The sequence below is a fragment of the Pteropus alecto genome, unplaced genomic scaffold, assembly GCF_000325575.1.
Source record: "Pteropus alecto unplaced genomic scaffold, ASM32557v1 scaffold120, whole genome shotgun sequence".
Classification (NCBI taxonomy): Eukaryota; Metazoa; Chordata; class Mammalia; order Chiroptera; family Pteropodidae; genus Pteropus; species Pteropus alecto.
In genome coordinates this window covers 311225-319592 of record NW_006430061.1, presented here as the reverse complement: position 1 = coordinate 319592, position 8368 = coordinate 311225, and the positions used below count along the sequence as shown (strand labels likewise).

At 54.9% G+C, this 8368-nt stretch overlaps 1 protein-coding gene across 1 annotated transcript in view; it reads left to right on the top strand.

Moving 5' to 3' along the window:
- Window positions 1-888: 888 nt before the first annotated feature.
- Window positions 889-8368, top strand: part of KCNC1 (potassium voltage-gated channel subfamily C member 1) — a 43065-nt gene continuing 35585 nt past the window's right edge. The window contains exon 1 of the mRNA XM_006904727.1: window positions 889-1513. Coding sequence (XP_006904789.1) covers window positions 944-1513 — 570 coding nt within the window. The 5' untranslated portion in view covers window positions 889-943. The remainder of the gene's footprint in view (window positions 1514-8368) is intronic.

Sequence of the window (8368 nt, the reverse complement as noted above, 5' to 3'; positions counted from 1 at the left end):
CACCGGAGCCAGTGCCCACCCGCCCCGCAGACTGAATCCAGCTCGGAGAACCCCTGCCGGGCCCCTCACAGCTCCGCAGCAGTCCGGGAGCTGTCCTTTCAGCACCGCCGCCGGATTCGGAGCGCTTCCCAGCGGAGCTCCAGTTCGAACCAGAGCGCACGGAGCGCAGCGCTCCGCGGCAGCCGCACGGAGCAGCGTTCCGGGTGCCCCTGCCCAGGGGGCCCGCCATCTCCGAGAGGCGGGGAGAAGGAGCGAAGAGGGCGGGCGGGCAGGCGCGCCCGCCGCGGGGGGGAGCAGGCAGCCAAGCAAGGAGAGAGGGAGGGGGCCGGAGCCCGCCTTGCTCCCCGAGCTGCAACCCGGCCACGCTGCGAGGAAAGCAGCGGGCATCCATCTACCCGGTGCCGAGAGCACGCTGTGTCGACCACCGCACAGCAGAGCGCGATTTTCCCGGCCCCGTCCCCTCCCCCTTCCGGGGGCTGGTCTATATATCCCGCCTTGGAAGCAGCTGACCTTCCCCCTCCAAAGCTTTGTGTCGATTTCTCCATTTTCCCGCTGAGATGGGGACGGTAGCCCGGCCCCCCTACCCTCTTTTCCCCCCTCCCCGGGCTCGCCGCTGAGCGCCGCCCCCCTCCCTCCCTTCTTTCTTCCCTCCCTCCCTTTCCTTCTCTGCCTCCTCCGCAGCCGGACCAGCTCCCTCCCACATCTGGCGCCTAGAGACCTTGGGATCCCGCGCACACTCCCCTGGACCAGCACCCGACAGAAAGCCCCCCCCCAAGGGGCTTGGGTCGCTCTTGGGGTGGCCAGAGCCGCGGTCGTCTGTCCCCTGCCGACGGCTGGGGGGAGGGGGGAGGAGGCCACGCGCCCCCCTCCCCGGCGCCAACTCCCCCTGGCGGCCGCTCCCATGGGTGTCGCTGGGCCGCGCCATGCCTAAGGGGGCGCCGCGATGGGCCAAGGGGACGAGAGCGAGCGCATCGTGATCAACGTGGGCGGCACGCGCCACCAGACGTACCGCTCGACGCTGCGCACGCTGCCCGGCACGCGGCTCGCCTGGCTGGCAGAGCCCGACGCCCACAGCCATTTCGACTATGACCCGCGCGCCGACGAGTTCTTTTTCGACCGCCATCCGGGCGTCTTCGCGCACATCCTGAACTACTACCGCACGGGCAAGCTACACTGCCCTGCCGACGTGTGCGGGCCGCTCTACGAGGAGGAGCTGGCCTTCTGGGGCATCGACGAGACCGACGTGGAGCCCTGCTGCTGGATGACGTACCGCCAGCACCGCGACGCCGAGGAGGCGCTGGACAGCTTCGGCGGCGCGCCCCTGGACAACAGCGCTGACGACGCGGACGCCGACGGCCCGGGCGACTCAGGCGACGGCGAGGACGAGCTGGAGATGACCAAGCGCCTGGCGCTCAGCGACTCCCCTGACGGCCGGCCCGGCGGCTTCTGGCGCCGCTGGCAGCCGCGAATCTGGGCGCTCTTCGAGGACCCCTACTCATCGCGCTATGCGCGGGTGAGTGACAACGTAGCCCTAAGAAGAGTGGGGTGGGGAAAGTAGGGTGCTCTACCTCTCGCGGGCAGGAGTGGATTTGAGAATTGGCACCTAGGGAATCAGAACTGAAAGGTGTGTGTGTGCGTGTGTGTGTGTAAGAAAGAGGGTGACTTTTTTCGTGGATGACTAGTTTTGTACGTATGTAAGGTCTCTGTCTGTATTTCCAAATTTAATATGTATGAGCGAGTATGAATGGGTGTGTTTATGTGTATGGGTAGATTTTATGTACATATTTATGTAACTGGTGGTGTAAAGAATGTAGTGGGAATGAGTGAGCATGTGTGTTTGTTTGAGTGTGCAGGAGTGCCTGTGCGTGCATGATTATGTCCTTGCAGATGTACACTGTGAAGGTGTGATCCACCCTTTAGACTTTGGTGTGGAGAGGGAGGCTGGGAGCCCTTCCTTCCTTAGGGCATCTGGAGCCAGCTAGGGTCCACAGAAAAGGGTTTGAGGCCTGGACTGTTGCCTGAGACTACCCCTCCCTAGGGAGCAGCCTCAAGTCATTCCGAAGAGGTGGTCAAGGGGGAATCTTTGTGGCTAATTACTAGCTTAGTAGTTGGCATAGAGCTGGGCTGTGGGAGTGTGATGTGACCCCTCAGAGACCTGCTCCTGGGAACAGAGCCTGACCTTCTTCCTTGTCAGGAGGGCAGGGTGTTGGAGGCGACCACTGGGCTTATGCCTGGGACCTGTCAAGAACAGAGAGGGGGTCTAAAAGGGACCTAGGAGATATGTGAGAGGTGGGCGTGTCTTCATCAGCCACTCCCCTTTAGTGACAGCAGCTTGTTGCAGGGTAGGAAGGGCACTCTGGGGCTGACCACAGCCCCTCAGGTGGCCTCTCTGGATCAGTTTCTTCATCTGTAAAATGGGAAGAGGGGGCTCTGGTGAATTCTAAGTGTTTTTGTTACTTAACTGAGCCCATAAGGGAGACACTGGTAGTAGCCACCTACCCTGGAAGAGACACCCCTTGCCTTCTTTCTCTGATTTCTGTCCTCAGAGGCCTGAATGGAGCCTAAGGCATGAGGGGGAGGGTCAGAGTTGGGAATTTAAAGCAGAGCCCCTCTCCCATCCATAGCCACCCTCATCTTCCTACTGGGCAAACCTCTGCCATTCTTTACTGCTCTACATGCCTTCCTTCCTGCCTACCAGAGCCAAGTGGGGGAGGATGGGGCAGGGGAGGGAGCAGGAGTATCTGCTCAGCTGCCAAAGATCAATGGGGGAAAGGGATTTAGGTGACACTGAGGTGTCCGTAGGCAGAAAAAGGCACTGTTTAGGCACAGGCCTAGTAGATTTGTTACTGAGATAAAACACTCGATATTTTAGCATGGGAGGGAGGGGGCAACAGGTCAGTTTTATACATTTATACATTAAATCCTAAAATAGATGTGTATGAGGGGAGGTGTAATAGCCAAGCCCCTCATTTTGCCACTGAAGACCCTACCCAAGGTCACCCAGGGAGCTAGAGGCTAAGCAGGATTAGAACCAGGCCTCCTGGGACCTTATCCTCCCCAGAGCTGGCCACCAGCTTCCTGCCATCCTCAAAGTGGACTGAGACCCTCGGAGGCCTCCTCTTCCCTCCCCTCTAATGACAGAAGCCACCATAGCCTGGGAATTATGTAACTGGAGGCTGTGGCTGAGCTGTGGGGAGGGGCAGGAGGAGGGAAACTGGAGGTTTGAACCAGCACATGTTGGGTGGGGGGCAGGTATTGCTGGGCAAAGGCCTGGGTTAGAGCAGCTGCCAACTCAGCCTACGATTGACCTTAGTATCTTACCACCACACCACCTTCCTTGGCCCAGGAAGCAAGAAGTGGGCCCAACTTCCTCAGTTTTTCATTGTCCTCTCAGCCTCCTGGCTCCCTAGCAAAAGACTGCCCCCCCCACCCCGCCCGCACCCTTGAGTTTAGCTTTAGGGCTCCAACCAATGTCCCTGAGTTACGGAACAGGCAGGGGTTATGTGGGGCTTGTCCTAGCCTTCTCCCCTGTCCATCTTCTCCCACTGGACATTCCAAGGCTGTGAGGTGGCCTTTACCCAATGCAGATAAATGGGCCGGCTAGTGTGCTGTGGGGTCTTTTGGTATACAAAGTGTTACAGAAAAGTTCTGCTTCTCTTGAGCGTCCGTTGAAGAGCAGACTCTGGGGGGAAAGCTGGGCAGCAGAGGGGGATGAAGGAAAGTTAGAAGGTGCCCAGCCTGTCGATGCCACCTTCTTTCCCCAGCAGCCTCACAGAGTCATTCCGACTCCCTTGGGTGACAGATGAGGACACTGAGATCCACATGGGGAGGGACCTGCCCAAGGGCACACGAGAACTGAGGGCAGATCGTGGATTAGAACCCAGGCTTCCTGCCGCCCTCAGCTGGCCTAGCTGCATTGCGCTGCCTCTCTGCGCAGAGACTAGTCTGCCTGCCCTCCCCCCCTCCATCCGTGCTCTGCCGCTGCCGCTGTCACCTTTGTTTACCCCTCCCCCACAGCGTCCCCCAGCCTCCTCTAATTTGTGAGTCAGGATTTAAATTTTTATTCTAGATTCTAGGCCAGAGTCTTGTATGTGTGTGACATTGTATATGTGTGTGAAAAAAAGAGAGACTCTGTATGTCTGTAAGAGACTCTTCATGTATGAGAAAGACTATGAGAATAAAAATGTGATGAGTGAGACTCTGGATGTGGTATGTTGTGTGTGTGTGTGTGTCAAGACTGTGACATTCTGTGAGTCTCATAGAAATTCTGTGTGTGTGAGAGAGATTGTGTGTGTTTTGAGAGAAGGACTGTGTGTGAAAATGAGAATGCATGAGTGTGTATGTATAAGAAAAAAGAGATTATATATGTAAGGGAGAGGGAGATTCTTGGGAGAGTGTGTAAGAGACTTGTGAGTGTGTCACTGTGAGTGTACTGATGTGTGTGGCAAACATGAAACTATATATGCGAAGCTCTGCATGTGAGGCTGTGTGCATGAGGCCATCTGTGTGTGAGCTGTATGTGGGGTGGGGGAACCTATGTGTGACACAGACTGATGTGAGGCTGTATGTAAGACAGAGACTGTGTGTCAATGTTGCTGTGTGTGCTTATATGTAAGAGAGACCTTGTGCTGCCTGGGCATGCGTGTACCTTAGGAAAATGAAACTCCACACCAGCTTCCTGCCTGCTGCCTCCATCTCCTGGGACTCCTGAGCTGCCTTAGTGAGCAGTTTTGCTCCTCATTTCTCAATCTCAATAGAAATACTGCGGTAGCCCGGGCCAGTTGTTGATGTGTAGACCAGGTAGTAGGGCCATCTCTCCCAGGCCTTAGCATTGGTCCACAAAGATAGGGGCTATACTTGGCTGGGGCAGGAGACCCCTTCTGAGTTTTTCAGGAGTGACAGCGCTAGCTGGAGCAGTTGGTTCTCAGGACCCTTTCTCCTATGGTTTCCTGGGCACCCAGGCTGAGGGGGTGAAGGGTGGGGAGGTGAGCAAGGACAAATGAGGCCAGCTTGTATTCTGGGATGAGGGGTGGTACCCCAGACACACACAAGCAAAGGATGATGATGACCCTATGTCTGTGTCTGTGAAGGGGCTTCCTGGGGCTATGAGAGTAAGAACTGTCCCAGAAGAGGTAATGCTTGGGCGGGCTTTGAGGAGCAAGTAGGTATTTGCTAGGCAGATGGCAGGGAACAGCAGTCCGAGCATGCAAAGCCATAGAGGTGTGAGAGCAGGCAGGGTTATGCTGGGGCGGCCCAGGGCAGCCTTTGACTTGAAACCTGCCCTCCTCTTTTCTTTGGGGGCCAGTACAGGTTTGAGGCCCTTGGCTTTTATCTATGATTTGCATGTTGTCATCAGGAATATTATTCTGTGTCAGAGATTTGTGTGTGTGTGTGTATGTATGTGTTGACATCTGTCCCCTGGAATCCCTTGACCTTCCAAATGACTAGGGAGTGCCAGTGGAAGTCCCACCTCCATCTACCTCATTGCCCACCTCTCCTCCTACTCCAGGTCTCTGTCTCTCTGCTTTGTCCCCACCTCTATGGTCCTGATGTTGTCTGACTCTTCCTCAGTTCTCTGGGAAGGAAATTCATCTGTGGCTGGGATGAAGCGCCCAGCCAGAGGCTTCTGTTTCTTTCTTGGGTCCCAGCAGACACAGGGCTTTTGGAGCATTGGCTTGGCATGCAGAGGAATTGGGGACAGAGCTACAACTAAGGACATCCTAGGGAGCTCGCACCCTCAACTCGGCCCACTTCTCCAGGGCCCCAGTTCGAGTTGTGGTAACATGTTAAGAAGACTCATGAGCAGTGGCGAAGGGTCTGGGCGTGTCCCCCTCCCACCCATCCCAAGTGCGTCCTGCCGCAGTGTATCCTTCATTCAGTGTTCTTCTCTTTCCCATGATGCTTTTACAGGTGTCCTTGTATCTTTGAACGCTAACTCCAACCCCCAGCTCCCCTCCCAGTAAAGAAAAGCACAAACCAAGCATCTCCTAGTCAGAGTCTCTCAGCCTCTTTACCTATAAAATGGGCATAATGATAGAACACTCCCCCAGGGGGTTGATGGAAAGATTAACTGAGGTAATATGTGGAGAGCCCCAAGTCACAGGGCCTGGGATGCAGTAAGTACTCAATAAATGTTGGCTGTTACTATTACTTCTATTGGTTATATTATCATTTTACTTCATGATTCTCTTTAGACTTCATCCTTTGCCCTCTGTCTCCTTGTCCACCCTCCTGGTTCAAGTCACTACTGTATCCTTCAGGCCAACCTTTCTAACAGCTTCGGGACTGCTCTCCCCACTCCAGCGCCTACACCTCCAGTTCGTTCTTTACTTGGCAACCACAGAGGTCTCTTCAACTCACAAATCTGTCAGCTCCCCTTCTTGCCTGCTCAAAACCCTTTGGTGCTTCCCTGGTCCATACCATGGCCCCTCAGGCCCTGCCTGTCTCTCCAATCTCCTCTTGCTTGGCTCTCCCCATCACTCAGTGAGCTCTAGTCACCCTGGTCTCGTTTCAGTTTCTTGCATGCGCCAGGTCCCCCTGCCTCAGGGCCTTTGCATATGCTGTTCCTCTCTTATTTTCCTCCTGATTTCCCCCTCTTCATCCTTCACATCCGGCCTCAAACATCAGTTTCTCAGCGATGCCTTCCCAGACCCCATAGGCTGGGTCAGGACTCAGAACCAGAGTCCTTCCCTTCATAGAAGCTATCTGGTTTGTAATAAAATGTCCATTAGCAACCTTGCTTGACTGTCTCCTTCTCCAGACTCTAAGCTTCTTACATACGCATTATAATAAGAACTATCATTATGGCAGATGAGGACGCTGAGGCCCAGAGAGGAGTGCTTTACTCAAGGTCACATGAGAAGAGGTTACTTACGTGGCTGGTTCAGAAACCTAGGTGTCTAAGTCCCAGCTCAGTGGCCTGGGAACCCGTGTCTACCTTAAGGCACCTCAGGGAGTGTTTGGAGTCTGGTGCTCTTGGGGCAGGAGTCTGTGCTCCCTAACTCTGGGTGGGAGGTCTGGCATTTGCCAGAAGATTTGAAGATTAGCTTGAACCTCCAAGAGAGAGGGAGGCAGGCTTTCTCAGTGGTGGGGGAGGAGGTCTGGTGGGAGCTTTTTCCAGGGCTTGTTGCCTGGGCCAGGGATCTTGGGGCCTTCCAAGACAGCTGAATATAGTGCTACAGCTATTCTGAGCAGTCCCATGACCAGTGTATTCGCTCTGGACCAAAAGGTCAGGGCCTCAAGCCGCTGCCTCCCATCAGCCCCCGGGCCAGCCATGTCACCCCACCCCTGGCCTGAGCTTCCCTTCCCCAGGTGCAGGCTCAGAGGAAAATGGGAGCCGAAGAGGCTCCAGTGACTGTAGGCTGCCAGACCTTGTTCAGGGCAACCACTGGGGCGGCAAGGACCACCTTCCACATACCTGGGACTGTTGCCTCAGATGGGTGCTCCCAGGCCATTTCTCACCACTGTCCTCATCCAGCAGAGGCTCAGGGAGGGGAAGATACTTGCCCAGAACCACACAGGGAATCACTGAGACTCAAACTCACACCCCAAGCCTCTTGGCCTATGGCCTGGCCCTTTGCATTTCTTTCGGCTCTCAGTTTTGAAAGAGCACCAAATCCCACCTGTGCCCGCTGTTGTCCTCTTACTACTCCCATTCTTTCCTCCCCTAAAGAGAGGGAGAATAAGCAGCTACCTGCCCTCAAGCCTCTCTTCCTCATTCTGCCCTCAGGGCTCAGCACAGCTGGTCAAGACCTCCATAGGTCAGTCCACCCAGACTTGGCCAAAATCCTATTCTTATCATCCTCTAAGCAGGATTTTACAGAACCCTCTTTCTTTCTTGAATCACATTATTAATGGCTACTATTTACTAAAGCACTTAGTATGAGTCAGACAGTTTTAGGGGCTTGATTTACATATTCTCATTTAATTCTCACAAAACTCTCATGGAACTATATTAATATTATCACAAGTGATGGAGCAGGTATTCAGACCTGGGTCTGCCTGACACTGGAGCTCTGTCCATAACCACTGCTCAGTACTTACTGCCTTTTGTTGTTTCCGGTGATGGTGAGGTCTCTGGCTTGCCAAGGCGCAGGCTTTGTTTTCATCTGGTTCCCTCCCTCCCCCCCCAAACCCTCTTTCCCAAAAAAACTGTCAGGGAATTCTTCTCAGCCAGTTCTGACTCCTGAACAATGGCAGGTGAGGGTCCAGCTTGCAGGAGCTAAGAGAATGCTCTGGCAGCCTTCAGGAAGAGGGTTTTCAGAAGGTGCCTCAACTGCCCCCACCACCCATGCAGGCCCTGGGCCTCCATATGGCCTGCAGAAAGATGGCAGAGGGCTTGGGGAGAATCACAAGTTATCCTGCATGA